This window comes from Neovison vison, chromosome 11, assembly GCF_020171115.1.
Source record: "Neovison vison isolate M4711 chromosome 11, ASM_NN_V1, whole genome shotgun sequence".
NCBI lineage: Eukaryota > Metazoa > Chordata > Mammalia > Carnivora > Mustelidae > Neogale > Neogale vison.
In genome coordinates this window covers 186230405-186254160 of record NC_058101.1, presented here as the reverse complement: position 1 = coordinate 186254160, position 23756 = coordinate 186230405, and the positions used below count along the sequence as shown (strand labels likewise).

Here is a 23756-nt window from a genome sequence, read left to right as displayed (position 1 = left end):
GGTATGGCCTAGTTCTGAGGGAGACTTTCCCACCCCTAGGGCCTCAAGAGCCCGGCATCTCAGGACCTCGCAGTCCCATAGATGGGCGGCCTCAGCGCTGGGCGTGAGGGGCCGGGGGTAGGGGGGTGCAGCATTCAGTCCCACAGCGTTTCTGCTGCCTCTGGACTCCAGTGTTCACGGTTAGTGGTCAGGTTCTAGCCCCTGGTGTTTGTGTAACTGGGGTCGCCGGACACCTCTACTCAGTGTAGTTGCTTCATGTGGATTAATTTACGGAAGCGTAAATCTATGTGTGTTCTGAGTATTTCGATGATAATGTTACTGGAACAGAAATTTCTTAATCCAGAAGGTAGTATTTATACTGCATCATCATTTCCTTGTAGTGAATTGCTTCAAGTTAACACTTGTTTAGATTTTTTTACACTACAGCATTTATGCAGTAGTTTACAGAATTCATGGAATTATTTTTACCAGTCCAGAAATTAATTAAAACTTCGAATTTAAAAAAAAAATGGTATGGCTAAGGAGAAAACACAGTGCAATTCTGGGGTAAGGGCTTGTAGAAGGATTTCTTCCTGTAAATGAATGAATGAATGAATGAACAAACTAATTAATTTAAAAGGATATATATTTATTATATATACTATATATATAACTATATATAATATATATAGTTAATTTTAATTAATAAATTACACACAAAAAATTAAGGGGGTACTTTGTTTAAAACCTTGGAGATAGAACAAAATAGTGACCCACCCGAAGAGATTAAACCAAGATCACTGGCTATACTGCACCTTTTAGAAGCTCATTAAAATATAAAAAGACTCCACCCAGCTCTATCAAATCTGAGGGGGGTGGAGCCCAGAAGTCTGATTCCATAAACTGAAATGATTCTAATGCTTGCTGAAGTTTGATAACCACTATCCTAGATTTATTATATGGATAGAATTTGAAACATCACAGGTTTGCCACCTGAGGATGGGAGTGGAAGACCAGGGAGCAACTGAACAGATAAAGGCCCTTCGGTTACTGCTCTTCTTTCCCTGAAGGGAAATACCCAGGATTACAAAGGTGAGATTTCTCTGAAGACCTTTTCCGTAGTCATGGTTTTCTTTAAATAGCTAGACTTGATCTTAATGTTTATGGAAGATTTAATGTATATTATGGAATGTAACCATAAAAAAATTGAGAAAGCCAAGTCAGAGAAAAAAAATGAAATTAAGAAAAATGAAATAAGTGTTGGTAAGTTTAGCACATAGTCAACATTCTAGGAAGACACACTATTCTCCAACTTTCCTTTCTCTTGTTTTCTGTAAAAATACCTAATCTCTCTTTTCACTGTCCTCTTATTTCCTTTTAACTTTGTGCTGATTTAAAACATTTCTTTAAAAAAAATATTTATTGAGCATCTAGTATGTCAGGTGCAGATACATCTGAGAAAATCTAGTTTCTTGTGGATAGAGAGTGGCCAACAAATATATTCGTTCATACTTTATATTAGATACAAAGAGAATGAGAGGAGTGAATGGTGGGAGAGTATTTCCAAAAGGGCCTCTTTGAAGGGACATTTGAACTGAGAACTGAAGGTAAGAAAAAAGGAACGAGAATTACAAAAATATGAGAGAAAGTCATTGCCAAGTTGAAGAGCACAGATGGATTTATCATCATAACTGGAACGGACAGTGGTTCAGTAAATCTCAGAGGTGAGATTATATGCATGCAGGAAGACCACGGAGAACTTGGTTAGCCATTTGGGTTATATCCTAAGTGTACTGGAAAGTTGTTAGAAACCTTGATTTAGGTTTAAAATAGTACTCTGGTCGAACTGAGGATATGGAGGTGTGAGTAGGGGCAGGGCTGAACATAAACTAGTTGAGATGTTCTAAATGACCGAATTTTAGGGTGAGCTGGGGAAAGGAAGGCATTGGTTGAAATCCTGGATAGTGTTTTAGAATTGCTAATTTGGGGTGCTTATTAGACCTTCAATTGCAAATGAGTTGGAAGTATTGTATGGAGGTAGAAGATTAAATTGGATAGTGGTACTTAAGTTTTTGGATATATAATTATTTGGGGAGACACTGAAACTAGAGTAAGGGGTTAGAATTGAGCCTTGAAGCACCCCAAAACTTAGAGGCTCTAGAGGATGTGAGCTCAAAAAAGATTGCTGAGAAGCAGACCAGTAAAGTAGGAGGGAGATCAGATCTATGATCTTGATAGCAGAAGAAAGAAAACATTCCAAGGGGATGGTCTTGGTCAACTTGGTTAACTGCTGCTGAGAAATCAAGTAAGATAAAGCCAGGAATGGTTGCTGGATTGTGAATGTGTTCAGTTGGCAACTGATCAGTCTTTTCAGTTGAGTGGTCTGGGCCATGTTCAGGGAAGCAAAACAAAGGAAACTACAAGGAGGTTCAAGAATCCAAGCAGCAAAACAGAAATTGGAGCAAATTCAAAATGGATGGCAAGGAGAGAGAAAATATTTGCAATTTGTGTATTAACAAGGGAATGCGCTTTTCACTGTATAAATAGCTCTTAAAATGAAGGAAAGAAGACCACAAAAATCAAGTAAAAGAAAACGGGTAAAAGTCTAAAACATAGTTCACAGAAAAAGAAATAGCCCTTTAGCATATGAAAATAAAATGTAGGGGCATCTGGGTGGGATGGGCAGTTAAGCAGACAATACTTGATTTTGTCTCAGGTCAAGACCTCAGGTGCGCACAGAGGTCAAGCCCTATGTTGGAAGCACGCAGTCGGCCTGCTGCTCACACTCATGCACACACTCTCTCTAAAATCAATAAATCTTCTATAAAGTGTAAACTGAAAATGTTGGGCTGGCAGGAAGGGCTACTAAAGATGGCGAAATGTTCCCGCCACAGAACCTGAGCTCGGACAGGAGAACAAAGGCCCAAGCAGGAATCTGAGACCCCCGCCCCGGGCTCCTGTGGACCAATGGGATCCCGATGAGCAGGCGAGATATCCAAATAAGGGAAACTTCCAAAAGACCCCTGAGCTTCCTTCAAGACCCCTTAAAAGCCCCCTCCTCCCTGCCTTGGGCGCGACTTCCGCCACTCTGCTTTCCAGAGTCGCGGAACCTCGCCCGAGGGTGCCCACCTCCTCCCGGTGCAACTTTCTCGGCTCCCCTTCTCCTGAGCCCTGAAACTTCGCTGGAGAGCGTTTTTAATAAATCTTGCACCCACTTTGCCTGGTGTTGTGTTTATCTCGCCGGAAAAAACTTTACAGAAAATATATAAAGATACCATTTCTCACCTACCAAGTGGGCAAAAAATTTGACACCCTTTCTCATGTTGATTGGAATGCAAAATTGTACAACCTTATGATTGGAATCCAGCAAAATGTACCAAAATTATGGGTATATTTTTACTAGGAATCCCATTTCTAAGGAATATGCCTTCTCTGAACTTTGGCCTCTTGACTACTCTGCACTCAAATTACTGATGAAGAGCCCAGAAAGCATTTTGTGTGTCCTATCTGTAGTCCCTGTATTACAAGTTAAAACTTAGGTTTTTTTTTTTTTTTTAAAGATTATTTATTTATTTATTTGACAGAGAGAGAGAGAGATCACAAGTAGGAAGAGAGGCAGTCAGAGAGAGGGGGGGGAAGCAGGCTCCCTGCTGAGCAGAGAGCCCGATGCGCGGCTCGATCCCAGAACACTGAGATCATGACCTGAGCTGAAGGCAGCGGCCTAATCCACTGAGCCACCCAGGCGCCCCTTAAAACTTAGTTTTAAAAAAAGTGTCAACTTACTAAAAGTAAACCTAACATTTTTATGAGGAATCCTCTGACCAGTTACAGGAAAGAGGGGCATGGTTTTACAATTTTGCAAATCTCTTTAATTTCTGGTTCATTCAATAGCTAGTACCTATTACATCTGCCCCAGCATTCCATCTATTGCAGTGCTGTTTTACTTGAAATGTATAAAGAACATCTGTCCTCATACGAGTACATTGTTGGAAAAGGAGAGCACATTCTAATAGCTTTTTTTCAGATAATTGTGACTTTTCTTCCTGAAATCACCAGTAATGTTTTCTGTTTTAAAATATTGGTCTGTCTTACTTTGCATCCACTTTTTACCCTTGCATAATCTCATAATATCACGTATTGGTCTTTCAGAAAATATTGGTTCGCTGAGTTTTCAGACTTTCCACATGTTGATGTATTTCAATATACAATATCCAAGTCACATTTGTTAATATCACCACCAATTTTGTCAGAAAAGAAGCTGTCAAAGTCTTGAGGAGCTGTCGGGCTTACAATAGTGGATACAAGTTTTCCAAAGCCAGAATTTTATCATTGACAACTAAGACACTCAGTTGGTTTCCTTGAAATGACAGGGTCACTCTGTTAGTGTTTGAGAAAATATCTTCCAATTTGCTACATCTGAATAACCACATTTGTCTCATTTCTTCTTTCAACAAAAAAAAGTGCTGTGAAAAAGTGTGGCTAGTATAGCTTGTAACAGTTACAGAAAGTGTTTTTCTTGAAACAACCACTGTATTCCTATATGCAGCATAAGTGCTTTATACATAATTTTAATTTTGTCATCCAGAATAGTAATTAAGTCCTGTATCAAAAGTTGAATTAAGAAATTAAGAATACTCGAGTAAAAAAAAAAAATTAACTGGGAGAATGCAACTATGTAGAAATTGAAAAATACAGTACAGGGGTGCCTTTGTGGCTCAGTCAGCTAAGCATCTGCCTTCAGCTTAGGTAAGGTTGTGGGATCAATGCTGCCTATTGCTTCCTGCTCAGCGGGGAGTCTGCTTCTCCATCTGCCCCTCTCCCCAACTCATGATTGTGTGCTGGCTCCCTCTCTGAAATAAAAAAAATTTTTTTTCAAAAAGGAAAAAAGAAAAACACAATACATGACAACAGTTGGCACTACTTCCTTGATTAATGGAAAGATGGCAACAGTTTTATCTGTGATTAGTGCACATGTCAACATGGTAAAAAGGCAAATCAAGTCTTGAGAACCACACTTTGAAAACGGCTGCTTTATTTATATTTATCCTAACAAATAACGAAGTTATCTCATATATACAGTTAATCAACTTCAGAATTATAAAAATGTTTTGCAGATCTTAAACATAATGAAAGGGCAGGAGGTCTAGTTAATCACCAGGCTTCAGTGGTAGTGAGAGCATGGGGGGCGGGTAGGGGAGAAGGTAGTAAACGCACAGATTAGGGGGTTTTTAGGTCTGTCAGGTTGATTTGTTTCAAGGGACATTGTCCAAAGAGGTGGTTAATGAGATGAAATGGGAACAAATGTAAATAGGATAGAGGAATTTTTTTTAAAGATATCAGTACTTTGTACTACGGTGTGCCCACCATAACAATGGCTGGAGATGGAGTTAGAAAGGAATTAAGGCAAGGCAGTTCCTCATTAGGGAAAAGTTTCCCAAATTCAGTGGTTAACCCCTTTTGAAATAATAAAATGTTTCTAGAAAAGACATAGAATTGTTGCTTGAGGGAATCAGAATTGTCTGGAAATGGGGATGCTGGAGGTAATGCCTTGTTCTGTTTCCTGAATTCAAAAAAAAAATCCCTTTAGTATTTTTGGAAAGTTGTTATTTTGGGGGTTGCCTTTATATGTTTTTAACCGGTGTCTTTATTGGCCAGCTCTCAGGCGACACATGTGTTGGGCTTTGCACATGACACCTGAGGTGCCTCGCTTTCAGGCGCAAGCGGACTTAGAAGAGCCTGAAAATGGGAGCCTCCTTAAAGTTGGCACCCATGTGCCGCTCCCTCTTAAGGAGGCACTGGAAGCAGCCAGCACATTATGGTTTGCGCAGTTCCTGGGAGAGGGAGCGCTTCCTTAAATGCCTAAAACCAGGCTTTTGCCTCTAGTCCCGGATGTTCCTCCAATGCTTATTAATGCGCCTTGCTTTTCCGTAAGTACTTTTTCTTTTATCTTTTGCTGCCTTTTTTTTTTTTTAAACACCTTACCGGAAAACGATGTGAGAACATGTATAACTAATTCTCAGCCAATAGCTGTAAATCCTCAGAAAACACGAGAGCCCCTCCAGTCTGAGGACTTGGTCTAACTCCTGGTGTCTTCTCCCCGAAGCGTGTGGCGGAGGAAGACCTGCTGGTTTGAGGCGCTCGGAAGGCGCGGACCTGCTCTGAGGCTTGGTTGGCGCGGACCTGCTCTGAGGCTTGGTTGTGGGTTGCACAGGGACCGTGAGGTCGGCAAGTGTGAGTGCCGCGATTCACCGTGACTCTCTTCGGTTCCGAGCGCAGGGGAATTTTCCACGGTAGGAGCCGTCGCCCAGGACACCTGCAGGGATGTCCAGGAAGCTCAGCTCCCAGTTACAGCAACAAATCCCAGAAGATGCCTCCTGTGGGGAACACCAACAGCCACTGCAGCTGTTCTGTGAGGACGACCAAATGCTGCTTTGTGGCCAGTGCTTCCACTCCGAGGGGCACGAGAGTCACGTGGTGTTCGGAGTCCAAGAGGCTGCTGGCCGTTACAGGGTGAGCCTCCTGCAGATCCCAGAACACTCAGGCACTGGCTGCCTCCTCTTCCTAACTTGTTTGGAGGACAGATTCCCTGACCCGCCAAGACCATTCCCTCAGGCTCTGCTTATCAAAGAGTACTAGGGACGCCTGGGTGGCTCAGTTGGTTGGACGACTGCCTTCGGCTCAGGGCGTGATCCTGGAGTCCCGGGATCGAGTCCCACATCGGGCTCCCAGCTCCATGGGGAGTCTGCTTCGCTCTCTGACCTTCTCCTCGCTCATGCTCTCTCTCACTGTCTCTCTCTCTCAAATAAAATAAATAAAAAATCTTATAAAAAAAAAAAAAGAGTACTAGATAAGTACCCTACTTAGACAAACTTGAGAGGAAGCCAACATGGGGCTATTGGCCTTTTCCATAGTCTCCGATTAAAAAGCTAACTGTTGTAAAGTAATTACTCGAGCTAGAATCCTTGATCTGTTTCTCTGCAGGAGTTATTCCAGGAGATATTGAACACATTGAAGGAGAAACTTGAAGTAGCTAAAAGCATATTGGCTGATGAGCAGGAAAGAATGGTGATGATTCAGGTCAGTGCTTATCTGCAGTCTGAGCAGGCAATTACCTATAATGTTGGATAGCAAAAAGCATGAAGTCAGAAGATAAATAACAAAGCGGGAAAAATATTTGAAATCCATAGGTATGAAAAGTGTTAATTTCTTTACGAATAAAGGGTTCTTAAAAGTCAACAAGCAGAAGGCTAGAAATTCAATGGAAAAATGATTGAAGGAGTTTTCACAGAACAGAAAATGCAACTATCTTTTGAGCATTTAAAAAGATCCTGAACTTTGTTTATGATAAGAGAAGTACAGATTAACTCTTAAATTTGTGAAACATCATTTGCGAGCCTTATTGACAGGCAAAGAAGATTGATAACACAATTTATACCAAGCCAGGGGAGAATGAATATCTCCTCTACTGTTGGTAGCCATATAAATCCTGAAACAATTTAAAAAGGCAGTTTGAGAATTACGTCTGAAATGAGGGCTTGTCCTCTGTTAGGCCCACATTTCCCTTCTGATTTCACATCTTTTCTTCGTATTTAACTGTGTTCTGTGCCAAGCATCCCAGATTCTGGGTCTTCTTCCTTTCAGTTTTTAAAGAGAATAAATGGCCACTTGAGGATGGTAGAGGAGGAGAATTGACTGGCTCTCCAAGAATTTTTCAACTGATCCCCATTTTTTCAGCCTTAAACACCATGCATTCAACAGATATTGGGGCCCCGCTTTTGACAGAGACTATACTAGGTGTTGGGGATTTAGCAGCAAGAGAGGGGGGAAAAAGTTAGCCCTTCTGCAACTGAAGGAAGGTGAACAAAGCAAGTAAAATGAATGTTAAGTGGTAAATGCTATGCAGTCTTAAAAAAAAAAAAAAAAAAGGAAAGCATAATGGGGTGTACTTCGAAATAAAGTGACCTTGTTCAGAAAGTGGCGTTTGAAAAAACTCAAGCTGGTGAGGAAGGCAGTGGAAGTGGAAGCTGGTAGGTGAGGTCAGAAGATAAGGGGGCCAAATCATACAGGGCTGCTGACTTTGAATGAAATAGGGAATCGGTGGAAAGTTTTGAACAGGGGTAGCTTGATTGAATTTCAGTTTTCACAGAAGCACTCTGGCTGCTGAGGTTAAGATTAGACTGTAGGAAGGTGAGAGCAGAGGTGGGGACACCCACCGGGGGACTGTTAAGGTCATGAGCAGTGGTCAGGTTCTGGATAAATCTCAATTCCATGAAGTCTCATGAGATGAAATAAAATTAAGCTGTCTACTCCCGATGTACATCTCTAGCTCAGTCTTCCAGGTGATAGACTTTCATGTTCATCTTCCTAGTGAGCTTCGCTCTTTGGATGTCTGAGTGACTATTTAGAATCAGGATGTCAAAACCTGAGCTGCTGATACAGTCTCCACCTCCATCTATCTCTTTCTTGTTTCCCTTTTTCTGTTCCAGTTGCTTTCTCTAAAAACCTTGGGAGTCACCCTTTCATTCCTGTTTCCTCATTGTCCCTATCCAAAGCTTCTGCAAAAGCCATTTGCCCCACCTTTCAGTTTTCCTCATTTCCTCTTTGTCATGTTGATCTTAGATTTCTCAGTTTTCTAAGTCAATTAACATTTTTTTACCTGCATTTCACGTTTTAAGATTATGGTGATGTGTTAGTTGATCTTGGCTCAAAACTTCCTTTGTCCTTTGTATTTATGCCTTTTATTTCTTTCCCTGTACTTCAAATTTTCTTGTCTTTATATCAGAGTTAGGTCTGGAAACTGACCATAAATATGTATTGTGGTGTTTAACCTGAAGTCTGTCATACCTTTATCTGTCTTGAAGGGAGAAGAACAGGATTTTAAAGACATGATTGAGTCTGAATATAGGATAAGGTTCCAGTTGATGGTTGAAGAGAAGACGAATTTCCAGAGGCTTCAAGAGGGTGTGTCCAACTCCAACTTGAGGGAAGAAGGTCTGAATCAACTGATGGAGGTCGCCACAGAGCTGAAGGAGAAATCCCAGGAAACGCTACAGGTGAGAGGTGGAAAACAACATGCTCACAGTGTTTGGGAACTGAGAGAAGGGAGAGCCAAGCATTATGCCAATTCTAAAAATGAGACATTCAGTGACAACCATGAACGTATTAAAAGAATATATATATATTCACCCAGCAGTTCTATTTCTGATCATTCTCTTATAATATACTTACATGCCTATAAAAAGATATAAGAATAGGGAATGCTGTAAATATTCCAGTATAAAGCCATGGTTTAGAGGTAGTCTTTGAAGCCAGATTGATGAGGTTCCTATCTGGCTTCTGCTATTTACTAATCTGTAAGTGGCTAATTTAACCTGTACACATTGTTCAACCTGTGACTCCGTTTCCTTCACTATTAAAATGGGGATAATGCCCCTACTTTATAATACTACTGTGAGGATTGACTGTGATAATCTACATAAAGCTCTTTAAACAGTGTTTGTAAATATTACAACTATTAGGCATTATTATTAACACTGTAATGTTTATGATAACAGGAGATTAAATACAACCTATATCCATCAATAGAGGACTCTCAAAATAAGTTGTATTATATACTTACAGTGGGATGCTCTTCAGCGTTTAGAAAAGATAACACAGCTTTATGTGGACAGATAAGAAATGCTCTCAAAGAGCATATTATTTTTTAAGAAAAAAAGCTGTGGGGCGCCTGTGTGGCTCAGTGGGTTAAAGCCTCTGCCTTCGGCTCAGGTCATGATCTCTGGGTCCTAGGATCGAGTCCCGCATTGGGCTCTCTGCTTTGCAGGGAGCCTGCTTCCTTCTCTCTCTGCCTGCCTCTCTGCCTACTTGTGATCTCTGTCAAGTAAATAAATAAATAATCTTTAAAAAAAAAAAAAAAAGGCTGTGACATCATTAGCAGTAGGGTATAATATGCATCATTTGTGTTAAGAAAAAAAATAACAGCATCTTTGCAAGGATTAAAATCAGTGGCTTGTTTATTTCTTATTAATTGATTAAATTATTAGAATCAAATCTTAATGAAGGAAATGGATACTTGCTGAACAAAATGGCAAAATAATATGATTGGTTTTACGGTCGGGTTGTTTTCTGAATAAGTGGACTACATGCACACCTTCCACATCAATATAAATACATCCTGTCAAAGAATCAAATTTCAATTGAGATGTCTTCCTTAACACAAAGGAGTATTGGGCCTTATCTAATTATATGTATTTCTTTCTTTCTTTTTTTTTTTTTTTAAAGATTTTATTTATTTATTTGACAGAGATCACAAGTAGGCAGAGAGGCAGGCAGAGAGAGAGAGAGAGGGAAGCAGGCTCCCTGCTGAGCAGAGAGCCCGATGTGGGATCGATCCCAGGACCCTGAGATCATGACCTGAGCCGAAGGCAGCGGCTTAACCCACTGAGCCATCCAGGCGCCCCCTAATTATATGTATTTCTGAAATGGCAGGCAGTGAATTGGGTTTAAGGGTTGGTTAAATTAGTGAATAAAAGAAGTTAACCACTTGTTAAATAGTAATAAGGAAATGCTTCTGCAGAGACTGAGCGATTTGGGGAAAGAGAACATGAATAAGCTGAAGGAGAGTGAAGTCGGGGTTTCTGAGCATATATGCAGCCTCCAAAGGATCATTGCAGAGCTAGAGAAGAAGTGTGGGGAATACAACTTAGCGTTCCTCCAGGTAAGATTTCAGAAATGATCGTCATTACAGTATTTGAGAAGGGAGAGGTGGACAGTACTCACTAGGGGTCAGTTGTAGAATATTCGATGGTTTTCAAACATGCATGAGGGTGGTATAGGCTATTTTTCAGTCACCAAAAACATTATGAGTTGTCTAAAATCCTGGCCTAGTGAAAGCTACTTCATGATGGGAATTCTCACCTTGAAGCTATCAATAATTTGAATTGAGAGGTCCCTCGGTAGGGTAAATAATGATTAGTCAAATTATGACATATCAATAGAGTAGAATATTCTGCAACCAGAAAAAAAAAAGTGAAACAATTCCATAGTGGTAAAAGTTATTTTCAGGATATTTAGTTAAAGTGAAAACATGTAGAACTGCCTTTTGTTTGGTTTTAGTGAATATGTATCTATGTATAGACATATGCTCATTAACATTCACAGACTGCCTTTGGCAAAAGAAACACAAAGAACACGAACATTGAGCGGTAACCTTGGAAAAACAAGGGTGAGATTTATTTGTATAATATTGCATATTTTAAACCTTGTGCCATGCATTACCTTTCAACAAGTAAATTATTGTCTTTTTAAGACTCTATCCATATCCTTCTGCCACCTGGCTTACGTTTGCAAAGTGGGTGCTCTTATTTGGGAAGCCCCTACACTTAAACTATTAGGTTCTAGGGCGCCTGGGTGGCTCAGTGGGTTAAGCCGCTGCCTTCGGCTCAGGTCATGATCTCAGGGTCCTGGGATCGAGTCCCGCATCGGGCTCTCTGCTCAGCAGGGAGCCTGCTTCCCTCTCTCTCTCTCTCTCTGCCTGCTTCTCCGACTACTTGTGATTTCTCTCTGTCAAATAAATAAATAAAATCTTTAAAAAAAAAAAAAAAACTATTAGGTTCTATTCTAGGGCCAAACCTACTTCAGGACGGGTAAGGTAGGTGTGACTCAGTTACGCTCAGCTTCTGACCTAGCTCCATCCACTGTCCTCAGTTCATTAGCATGTTCCTTCACCTACTCAACTCTTGTTACCCAGTGTATGAAAAGAAAGTAAGTGGGCAGAGTTCGAGTGATGACTGTTCAGGATAAGATAGCTGAGGTAAGGTATGGAAAATACGGCCTTTGAGAAATGCAAATCAAAACCACAGCTGTTAGGTAGATCTCTCAGCTGTTAGAATGGCTATCATCAGTAAGAGATGATGTGTGCTGGTGAAGATGTGGCAAAAAGGGAGGGAAAACAATATGGAGGTTTTTTTAATTTTCAAAAAATTAAAAATTGATTTACTGTATGATCCAGCGATTCCACTTCTGGGCATATACTTAGAGGATAATGAAAACGGGATTTCAAAGGGACACACACACTCCCATGTTTAGAAATAACCCAAATGCCCGTTAACAGATGAATGAATGAAAAAAATGTAGTACCTTTATATAATGGGATTATATTACATTTATGTAATGTAGTACATTTATATAATGGAATATCAGGAGAAAGGAAAATATCCTTCCATCTGGACAACATGGATAGACCTTGAGCACATGATGCCTTTAAGCAAGATAAGGGAGAAAGACAACTATTGCATGATGTCACTTATATGTGGAATCTAAAAAAATTTAAATGTGTTTAAAAAAACAGAAGTTAAATGTTGGTTATTGGGGGAGTGGGGTAGGGGTGGAGGGGCATTGATAAGAGTGATGGTGTTTCAAGGTACAAACTTGTAATGAATAGTAATAAACCATAGAGATCTAATGCATGGTATAATGAATATGTAAAACAATACAGTGATATAATTGTATGATATCATAAATATTGCTATATTGGCAATCATTACATTATACAAGGGTATCAAAATAACACACTATACACCTTAAACTTACTGTTACATGTTAAATGTATTTAATAAAAGAAAAAATATACCCAGAATAAATCTAAATCTTGCCAAGACATCATCTGATTGAGCAGGTTCCAGATTCCATATAAAATAACTATACAGTACCCAACTGTAATAAAACTAAGAAGACAAAAAACACGAACATTTCCCTTGGGAATGTAACAATAATTTCAAGCATTTTTCTGACTTTTACTAATCAGTGTTAAAATCTGATCTCTGAGATTTAGTACCACAAAGCTGGGGAAATTAACATACAAATCAAGTTTCATCATTAGAACATAATTTTCAGGGGCACAGCTCAGAAGAGGCATGGCTCAAATACCAGAAGTGTGGCTCAGATAGTAACCTTATCTCTTTTTCACCCTGTAGAATGCGAAATATTCTGTGGAAAGGTAAGTTTTCATTTTGGAAAGGAATGGAAGCATTGGGGTGGGATTCAGGGTCTGAAACGTGAGCACAGGAGAGTAGAGATACTGGGGTAAGTAAGGATCATGAGGTCATGTAATGACATCCATTCTCTGATTGGTGGGGGCCTTGGGTCTGCACATATAGCTGAGATTGTCCTTTCTTTAATAGGAGCGAATCAATACTGCTTGAGTGTCTGGAGCCTGCCCATATCACAGACCTGAGTCTGTGCCAAGTAATAGGAATGAGCAGGATGCTCAACACTCTCCAAAGTAAGTTGATACACATCTGTGATAACAGGGCACTTGATTTTTGTATCTGAGAATCAAGTGAACATCCTACCATAAATAAAAGTCGATTCCAGAGAGCTTAAGGATTTAAAATGACTGGAGAGTTTAATATACTATATACGTTGGATAACTACCAAGAAAATAATTGTATGATCTTATGTTGAAAGGCTCTCTTTTGCATATCTTTTCCCACTTTTCCAAGCCTGAAACAGGATTGCAAGCAGAGTCTGATAGGAAAAAAAAAAAAAAAATTCTAGGGAAAAAACTGTTGGGGTGCCTGGATGGCTCAGTCAGATAAGCATCTTGATTTTGACTCAGGTCATGATCTCAGGATCCTCAGTATGAGCTCTGCTTGAGATTCTCTCCCTCCCTCACCCTTTGTCCCCTCAGGTTCCTACTTTCTCTCTCTTTCTCTTTCTCTTTCTGTGTCTCCAATAAGTCTTTAAAAAAAGAAAGAAAAAATGTCAAGAAGTATAATGAAAGATTTATAATGAAAGGCATAGTTCTGCCTTTTCTGGAATGTCCTGTCAGTGGATCCGTACAGTGTGTGGCCTTTTGTGTCTGGCTTTTTTCACTTAGCGTAAAGCATTTGAGGCACATCCAGGTTGGTTGTGTATCAGTAGTTTATTCCTCTTTGTTGTTGTGGGATACTCCATTTTATGAAGATACCACCATTTATTCTCTTGCAATTCCAAGGCCACTTGAGTTGTTTCCAAATCTATGCTATAAATACTTGCTTACAGAGTTTTACGCGGCCGTGACTTCATTTCTCTTCATTGTGCATCTAGGAGAGGGATTGTAAAATTTGTTTTCCAAACTTACTGTGTCATTTTGCATTCCCACTGGTGATGTATGAGATTCAGTTACTCCACATCCTCACTAGCATTTCGTATTGTCATTTTTTTTTACTTACTTAAGGCAGACCTGGGATCCCTGAGTGGCTCATTGGGTTAAGCGTCTGTCTTAGACTTGGGCCATGATCTCCAGAGTCTTGGGATTGAGCCCCACATCAGACTCCCTCATCAGGGGGGAGTCTTCTTATCCTTCTCCCTCTCCCCCTGCTCATGTTTTCTCTCTCTCAAGTTAAAAAAAAGATTAAACAAAAAACTTAAAAGAAAATTATATTTTAAAAAGTAACTTACTTAAAAAAATAAATAAAGCAGACCTAGTAGGTACGTAGTTGTGTTTCACTTTAAATTTAATTTGTGTTTCTGAAATAACTAGCGATTTTGAGCATATTTTCATGTGTTTATTTGCACTTGATTGTATCTCTTTGAAGTATATCTATATATAGATATACTTTTCACTATTTTTTGAAATTGTGTTGTGTATTATTTAGTGCTGTGATTTCTTTATATATTATTCCAATTACCAGTCCTTTGTCAGATGTTTTGCAAATATTTCTCTCACTCTGTGATTTATATTTTCTTTTTTATTGTTTTAATCCTCATATTGTCATCAGGCAGTGTTATATTAGTTTCAGGTGTACAGTATAGTGATTCAGCAGTTCTTTTCATTACTCAGTGCTGATCATAAGTGTACTCTTAATCCCCTTCACCTGTTTCACCCATCCCCCACCACCTTCCCTCCGGAAACCATCAGTTTGTTCTGTGTAATTAACAGTCTTTTTTTTGTTTGTTTGTCTCTTTTTTTCCTTTGTTTGTTTCTTAAATTCTGCGTATGAGTGGAATTATGTGGTTATTTGTCTTTCTCTGACTGGCTTATTTCATTCAACACTATGTATTTCCAACCGCGTTGTTTAAAATGGCAAGATTTGATTCTTTTGTTTGGCTGAATAGTATTCCATTGTGTGTGTGTCTGTGTGTGTATATATATATATATACCAGTTTATCCATTCATCAGTCAGTGGACACTTGGGCTGCTTCCATAGCTTGACTGTTAACGAACAGTGGGATGCATGTAGCCCTTGGAATTAGTGCTTTTGTATTTTGGGGGTAAATACCCGTAGTACAATTAGATTGTAAGGTTATTCTATTTTTAAGTTTCTGAGGAGCTACCATACTTCCACAGTGGCTGTACTAGTTTGCATTTCCACCAACAGTGTATTAGGGTTCCTTTTTCTCCACATCTTCGCTAACACCTATTGTTTCTTGTGTTGTTGATTTCAGCCATTCTGACAGGTATGAGATTGTATCTCATTATAGTTAGATTTACATTTCCCTGATGATGAGTGTTGAACATCTTTTCATGTGTCTGTTGATCATCTGTATATCTAATTTTGAGAATGTCTGCCCATGTCTTTTGCCCCTTTTTTAGTTTTATTTTTTTGTTTTTCAGGTGTTGGGTTGTATCAATTCTTTATATATTTTGGATGCTAACCCTTTATTGTATATGTCATTTGTAAGTATCTTCTCCCATTCAGTAGGTTGTCTTTTAGTTTTGCTGATTGTTTCTTTCACTGTGCAGAAGTTTTTTATTCTTATATAGGCCCAGTAGATTATTTTTGTTTTTTTTGCCCTAGCCTCAGGAGACCTATCTAGAAAATGTTGCTATGGCCTATGTCAGAGAAATTGCCACCTGTGTTCTCTTCTAGGATTTTTGTGGTTTCAGTTCTCACATTTAAGTCTTTGATCCATTTTGAGTTTATTTTTTCATATAATGAAAGAAAGTGGTCCCATTCCATTCTTTTACATGTAGCTGTCCAATTTTGTTTTTCCATTGCATATTCTTTCCTGCTTTGTTGAAGATCTATTGACCATATAGTTGTGGGTTTATTTCTGGGTTTTCTGTCTGTTTTTGTGAAGTAATATACTGGTTTTGGGTTTTTGTTGTTTTTTTTTTTTTTAAGATTTTATTTATGTATTTGAGAGAGAGAGAGCACAGGAAGAAAGAGAAGTAGACTCCCTGCTGAGCAGGGAACCCGACGTGGGACTCAATCCCAGAACCCTGGGATCAACACCCAAGCCAAAGGCAGATGCCTAACCAACTGAGCTACCTAGGCACCCCCATACTGTTTTGATTACTACAGCTTTTTTATATAATTTGAAGTCCGGAATTATCCTTCCAGTTTTTTGGCAGCAAAACTTTCTGCTGAATTAGACATTAAAGTAAGATACAAGGAGCTATTCCAGGCTTTTTGGTTTATGATTTAGCAACTGAAGAAGTAAGTATGCTATTAACTGAAGTAGAACTGAAAAGGGGTAGTTTTGAAGTTCCATTTTGGACATAGTATGTGTGAAATGCTTCCTTTATTTCTAACTGGTATTTGGCAGCTTCTTTACGAAGTAAGCCGTGAACCTATAGAAGGTATTGAAAATTAAGGCTAGGTGAAGTCACCTAGGGAGAAAGGAGTACAAGCTATAAAAAGGAAGATCCAGTCCTATGCCCTGAGAAATCACAATATTTAACAGTTGAGGAGAAAGAGATAAGAAACAGTTTGAGATACGAAGTAAAGTGTCACTTTCATTCAAGTATAAGAAATCACATTGAGCTCTCTTGTTCACAGCTTGATTTTTTTCTGGAGGATTCCCACAGGCTTTCCCCTCTGTTAATATGTTCTTTTGATTTACTCAGCATTAAGAGCCTGCTGGCAACAGTTTCTAGGCATCTGTGTCACACTGTGGTGATATTTAAGGGGAGAGCAGTTCAGTCACAGGGAAAACCCAGGAATCACGGGGAATCACAGCCAGTCACTAGGAAAAGCCTGCTCTATTAGGAGATTCTGATGATTCTTTAGGGGAATGAAGCCTGGAGTTCCAGGTTTGGAGATCTTTAGGGGAGCAGAGTTGGCTGGGGGGAGCAGAGTTGGCTCCCAGCTGATATGTGACTAAAATTGGATACCATTTTTACAGTCTGCCAAAATTCCTTTCTGGTCTGACAGGTTCTTCTAAACCTCCGAGTAGTCTTCTAACTAACTTCTAAACTCCGATAGTCTTCTTCCTCCTCAGATTGCATCTCCTTCCAGTATCATGCTGACCTTCTCTTCTGTGATGTCTAGTTCTTGAAACAAAGCTCAGAGGTCACCTTTCCTGAACTTCTGGATTGCCTCTTCCCATATCTATGCCTGCAACTTGTACCCATTCACTGACAAGCCTCCTCTTGTTAGAAATCCTCCAAGTCTGGTGGTGGCATGGATGACTCTAACCAAATTTAAATGAATTTCTTTCTCCCTGCAGGAGCTGTCACTTTGGATCCTAAAACAGCTCATCCCTTTCTGGTCTTATCTGAGGATCTGAGAAGTGTGAGTCTCAGAAATGTCCAGCAGGACATTCCTGGCAGCCCAGGGAGATTCATCTTTGGTGCCACTGTGTTGGGTGTGGAGGGTTTCACCTCAGGGAGGCACTACTGGGAGGTAGATGTGGAAAAGGCAACCAGGTGGCAGTTGGGGATATCCGAAGACCCTGCCAGCAGCAATTGTGACCTACCTGCTGCTTCCAGACATAAATTCTTACTCACAGGTTCTGTGATGGGAACCGATTATACGTTCTGGGTCTTTCCCCCTCTGAAAAGGGTCTTCTTGAGAGGAGAGAAAATGCATAAAGTTGGAGTCTTCCTAGACCGTGAATATGGGCAGATAGCCTTCTATGATGTGACAAATAGATCCCTCATTTATAATTTCTCTTCTCTCACCTTCTGCGGAGCTGTCAGGCCCATATTTTCTCTTTGTATCCCAAGTGGAGGCCCAAGTTCAGACTCGCTAAGCATTTGCTTTCCTCATGTTTCTTCTTGTGATGTTAATGTTAGTCCACAGTCTTCCTCTCCATGAAATCTAAAACCACAAGGGGCCAGAAAGTAAAGAGCTTGACTTTGTAAAAGAATCCATATAAAGTAATCCAATAAAAGTTTCTAACACTTGATTGAATTGGAATCCAGTTTATTACCCCAGAGTTTTCGCATTCATGTGGCTTTCAACACGTATTTAGTGAAAAAGGTTATGTTGAAACTGAGTGATGAATGATGATAATGGAAGGACCCTACACTAATTAGAACAATAAATGCATATGCAGCATAAAATTGGGAACTTAGAAAAGTAATATAGTCTGGAATCTCTAAGACTAAGTTAAGGACTCTAGTGTAATTTCTGAAAATGCAATTAGATATAATCAAGACTTTAGATTTGAGGATATCATCATAACGACATATGAAATGAAGACATCCTAAGACTGATCCTATTACTGACAGTGTCAAGACTTCCTGATATCATTCTAAACAGAGAACTTAATTTCCCTGGATATTTTATCTGGGTGGGGAGGTGGTGTTGTAGAAAATGTGAATATTTAAAAAATTTTTTTTCAAGTATTTCTACTACTTTCTTGCAAGGAAAATTAGGTTTCTTAAAAGAAGCCTGATAATTCAATGCTTTGGAACATAGAAATAAAACTGTAATGTTGTCTTGTATTTTCTGCCTTCGATGATCCCCTGGAAAGGTTTTCATGCAGCCTTGCTCAGGGGTGGTTCTGCAATGCTGAGATGATGATGACAGAATATTCATAAAGGGACTTTTACGTGAACGGTTTATCATACTGTATTTCCCTTCATATTTTTAACAACCTAGAAGTACATATTAATCTTACTCCTCATGTAGAAACTGGGACTCAGGTGATTCAATTTTCCTAAAGTCACAGTAAGTAACCAGGATAATTTGGATCATCCTATAAAAAAGCAAGCTCTGACTCAAATCCTGTTGCTTATGCAGTAGGTTCCTTTACATGACTAGGTAGGTCAGTGGTCTAATTTTATTCAGATTTCCTCAAAATGCAAGCTAATTTCTATAGGAAGTGGCGGGAACATTTGTATTTGTTTCTGTAGATATTGTGGGGGCTGTTTCTTCAGGAAGGATAGAGTAAGGGGGAAGAAAAGCAAAATACTGCAAAATGGCTTCAGTCTTTTGGGGATCTGAGAAGGTATAAAGTCTTATTTACCTATTTTGGAGGACATATATTTTTTTTTTTTTAATATTTATTTGAGAGAGACCGAGCACAAGCGGGGGAGGAAAAAAGGAGGAGGGTCAAGCAGACTTCTGAGAATGGAGCCAGAAGCAAGGCTCAATCCCACGGTCATAGGATCATGACATGAGCTGAAATCAAAGAGTCAGATGCTCAACCAACTGAACCACCCAGGTACCCCTGGGGCAGATTTTTTTTAAATTGACTGTTTGCAATTCTCAGAATTTGCTTTTACTACATCATATGGATAATTTGTGTGTGTGTAAAGATGTAAGCTCAGAAAAAAATCATTTGCACAAATCACAAAAAGTCTTGGGGGAAAATAGTCCGCATCTGAGAAGTGGAGGGTTAAGTTAGGTGAGTGAGTTGTAAGTGAAACAATTATTTGAGACACAGATTAAGAATTTGGAGCAGTGGCTCTCAAGCCTCTCTCCAGTTTCCTGAGGGAAATGATACATTATGTAAGAATATGAGAATTTAATGTCTATGTGATTCTTAAACTCCATCCACATCTTGGGTTAGATTTCTCCTGCTTTTGCAGCTTAACTATTAAGAATTATTTCCAAAACTTAGACTCCAAGAGAGTGCAGTATGTCCTTGCAGTGCCAGTCTGGGATGAGGGGCACCTAGGTGGCTCAGTTGGTTGGGCATCTGCCTCCTCTCAGGTCATGATCTCAGGATCCTGCCATCAAGCCCCGTGTCCAGCTCCCTGCTCAGGGGAGAGTGTGCTTCTCCCTCCACCCCTTCCCCATGCTTGTGTATGTGCTTTCTTTCTCAAATAAAACCTTTAAAAAAAAATTCACGCGAAGTGGTTTAGTTGGCTAGGGTAGTCAGTCATACTGAAGTAGCACAAAATGGGTAGCTTAAACAACAGAAATGTAGTGTCTCCAAGTTCTGGCTAGAAATCTAAAATCCTGGTGTTGGCAGGGTTGATTGCTTCTGAAGACTGTCCCTTGTCGCTTTCCTAGCTTCTGGGGGTTTGCTGACAGTCTTTGGTGTTCTTGGCTTATTCATATTGATACCATCCCCTTCTCTGTCTTTATCTTCACTTGGCATTCTCCCTGTGGCTCTCTCTCTCACAGACTTTTTTTTTTTTAATTTTTTTTTTTAAGATTATTTATTTATTTATTTATTTGACAGAGAGAGATCACAAGTAGGCAGATAGGCAGGCAGAGAGAGAGAGGAGGAAGCAGGCTCCCCGCTGAGCAGAGAGCCCGATGTGGGACTTGTTCCCAAGACCCCGAGATCATGACCTGAGCCGAAGGCAGCGGCTTAACCCACTGAGCCACCCAGGTGCCCCCCCCCTTTTTTTTTTAATAAAGGAATCATTTATATTGGATTAGGGGCCCACCCTACAGTATGGCCCCATTTTAAGGACCATATTTATACACGAGGTCATTTCCTAGCTACAGGAAGTTAGGGCATCTTTTTTTTTTTTTTTTTTTTCATTTATTTATTTGACAGAGATATGACATGTAGGCAGAGAGGCAGGCAGAGAGAGAGGGGGGAAAGCAGGCTCCCCGCTGAGCAGAGAGCCCAATGCGGGGCTCGATCCCAGGACCCTGACAACATGACCTGAGTCGAAGGCAGAGGCTCAACTCACTGAGCAACCCAGGCACCCTGGAAGTTAGCACATCTGGTATTATGTATATGTTACAGGGAGTAGGGACAATGACAGTTCAATTCATAGCAAGTTATAGAAATTACTTTTCATGTACAGTAGCAGGTTTGCAAATTTGGTTTATCTTAAAAATCACTTGAGTTTTTAAAAAATCTGAATATCTAAGTCACCCCTCACGACACATACCATTTACATTCAAATTTTGGTTGGAACCCTGGCATCATTTTTCCAGACCTCTCTGGGTGTTTATAATGTGCAGCCAAGATTAAGAAAATTAGGAGAGGCAAGAAACAAAACATCTGGTTTGGTCAGTGGCTATAGCCTTTTGTGTGGCTCACAGTTAGAAGTCTTAAGTGTAAAGACATGGTGATAATTCCGGGAAGGTGGACTCTTTGGTTTGCAGATGAGAGTTTTTTTGGCCTCTAGTGATGAGCAGGCATGTGTGGTTCAGGTGACTGGGACTGCCAATCAGACTGATGTTTTAGGAAAACTGCTGGTCAGGTAAGGTAAAATAGAAGTTGCTTTAAGAAACTATGTCTCTGATATCTGGGCTAAGTAAGCTAAAGGATATCTTGGGTCATCAGGAGCCACCAGTGGTGTGAAATGCCTAGATTCATCCCACCACACTGAGGAGATACTGCTACCCTTAAAGCATTTTGCATATGGTTAAGTTTTTCACCTGGGATACATTTAAGTTATTTAAGTATTTAAGTTATTCCAATTTTATACTGCACTTACAACTTGGAAATAGTGCTCTACAAATATGTAGCAAAGTCAAGCTGTGAGGCTCTTTATAGATGAACTACTGATAGCTTTCTGGGTGAAGAATTAAGGGAAGGCTCACAGCAGCTACCAGTCTAGACCTACTCCTGCCTTCAGTTGAGAGGCAGGGCAGGTTGCTTGAAATAATCTGTCTGTGGCTAAAAGAAGGAAAGGTAAGTGACCTCACTGCAGTTAATTTTCTTGATCTTGTATAAAGCAAGAAAAGGAAAAAGAGAAGATAAAGAATTAATGGGAAATCATTTGAGGTTCTGATTCCTTGGCTTTCCTGATACAGCGTGATAAACATCATCCATCAGTGGTACATGGAAGTTTAAAAGCAAATAGACAGGGAATGTGAAAAGATGGAGAAGGTTACATTTTAGTTGTGTCTTGACAAATTGGAAAGTAGAGGAGAGAATGGAAAATTTGCCCTGAGAAGAACCTAGTGTAAAACTGGAAATTTATACCCACAGGAGAAGAGGAATTCTCTGAAGCAATAGATGAATGTGGTAGGATGACAAAAATGATAGTAAATTTAAATACTCCATATTAAGATAATTTAAGTTGATAATATGCTGTCTGCAAGGTAAGTTTCCAAATAACTTTATATGTATCATCTTGTTCTTTGAACTTGTTCTTTTAACTCTCTTAGAGTCAGAAATATGCTAAAAATCCCCAAATACTAATAGAAACTCTTAAATAACAGGCAGCTTAATCTCTTCACCCACAGATTGTATTTCCCAAAAGGTATTCAGTCAGATAACTGGGATTGACCGGAAGGGAAGGTGGGGGAATCAAAGCCTGATAAGATGTAAAGTGAAATTCACATTTCTCAAAAGCAGTTGATGGAGAGGTGAAAGTATTTTGTGAAAATAATTCTACATTATGTATTTGAATAGTAAAATTTTTAACAAATTATTAGAACTTAGGTGAATTTTTTTTCTAAATGAGCATTTCAATGAGCTTTGTGTTTATTCTAATGGATATTCTCCAGTCAACTAAAGATACTCCTCATGTGTTTCTTAATACATACAGAACTATGTGGTCATTCTAGATAATTCAGAGATACTAATGGATATTCCTGTGAAGAAGGGGATGGATCTGAGGTCCGAAGGGTACCCGTTGCAGTCTCCTCAACTCTTGTTCTTTGGCCTGTGAAATTTCTGAAGCTAAAAGCTATTCCTATGTTTGGTGTTGAAATTCAGAACTTCAGAGATGAGGAACCTTAAGTGTGAATTTTCTCTGAGAATATACTATCCTTTTCGCTATTGTGGAGTTAGATGGCTTGTTTTGAAGGAAAAGGCAGAGATATACTTTCCCGGTCGAGTATTTTGAGGAACTGGAGACAGATTGTGACATGCCTCACCTCTTTAGGACCAAAGCTTCTTTAAAACCTGATGAAAAATATGTGTGAATATTCATCAAGAATATCTTTCCCACCCTCAGAGCCCACTAGGTTCCCAAATGTGTCAACATCTTAGGCCTCCCGTGCTTCGTGAAGTTTTGTTTCAAATTACTCTGGAGTCTCACTGACGACTTTATTTCCGCTCCCATTCTATATTGAGTCCATCAGCAAGTGCTATTAACTCTGTCTTCCATATATATCCCAATTCAGACTTTTCTGTTTTTAAACTATTTCGCCTCTTAGAACACTAGTCCAAACTTGTCTTTCACCCATACAACTGTGGTGGCCTTTCTGAAGCGTTCCTTCCACTCTTGTCTTCCTCAGTCTGCATTCTATAAAGGCTACAGCTACTCATAAAAATGGATCATTATAGGTTAAGATTTTGTACTAACTAGAAATCCAAGAGCCCTTTCCCTGTTAGTTCATATTAGTTGCCCTGGGAAACTCCCCTGTGGCTTTCACATGAGTATCAAAATCCAAGGCATTCAGAAGAGTCCTGTTTGGCTAATGGTTTCTCAGTTTTGAAGCATTTGCCGTTCCTCTCTTTGGTTACTTTTCCCTAAATTAGAGTTTCTACACAAGGTTTAAAATTATTCTGTCATTTTAAAAACTAGGTCCAGGAGAAGATAATGCATATCATTAGGTATCAAAAGTATATATACATATATGTGTAGATAACAGACATATATAAGACCACTAGCTAGTTGAGAACATGATGAGATTTATTCCCCTAGTGGAAGATTAGTGGCTTATTTTTGACAATAGAGCTATACTTTCATAGCT

General features: G+C 39.5%; 1 protein-coding gene across 6 annotated transcripts; it reads left to right on the top strand.

Annotated features, from left to right (window-relative positions):
• Nucleotides 1-1051: 1051 nt before the first annotated feature.
• TRIML2 (tripartite motif family like 2) lies at nt 1052-18101 on the top strand. 6 transcript variants are annotated; one of them, XM_044225443.1, is made up of 8 exons: nt 1052-1071; nt 6256-6489; nt 6961-7056; nt 8841-9032; nt 10556-10696; nt 12954-12976; nt 13161-13261; nt 17416-18101. In XM_044225443.1, exons 2-8 carry the CDS (start codon nt 6301-6303, stop codon nt 18003-18005), a joined length of 1332 nt encoding a protein of 443 aa, XP_044081378.1. In that variant the 5' UTR covers nt 1052-1071; nt 6256-6300; the 3' UTR covers nt 18006-18101. The 6 variants fall into 6 exon arrangements, with proteins under 6 accessions (XP_044081378.1, XP_044081380.1, XP_044081377.1 ...); XM_044225445.1 differs by lacking the exon at nt 1052-1071 and adding an exon at nt 1567-1586; XM_044225442.1 differs by lacking the exon at nt 1052-1071 and adding an exon at nt 5724-5906.
• Nucleotides 18102-23756: the final 5655 nt, after the last annotated feature.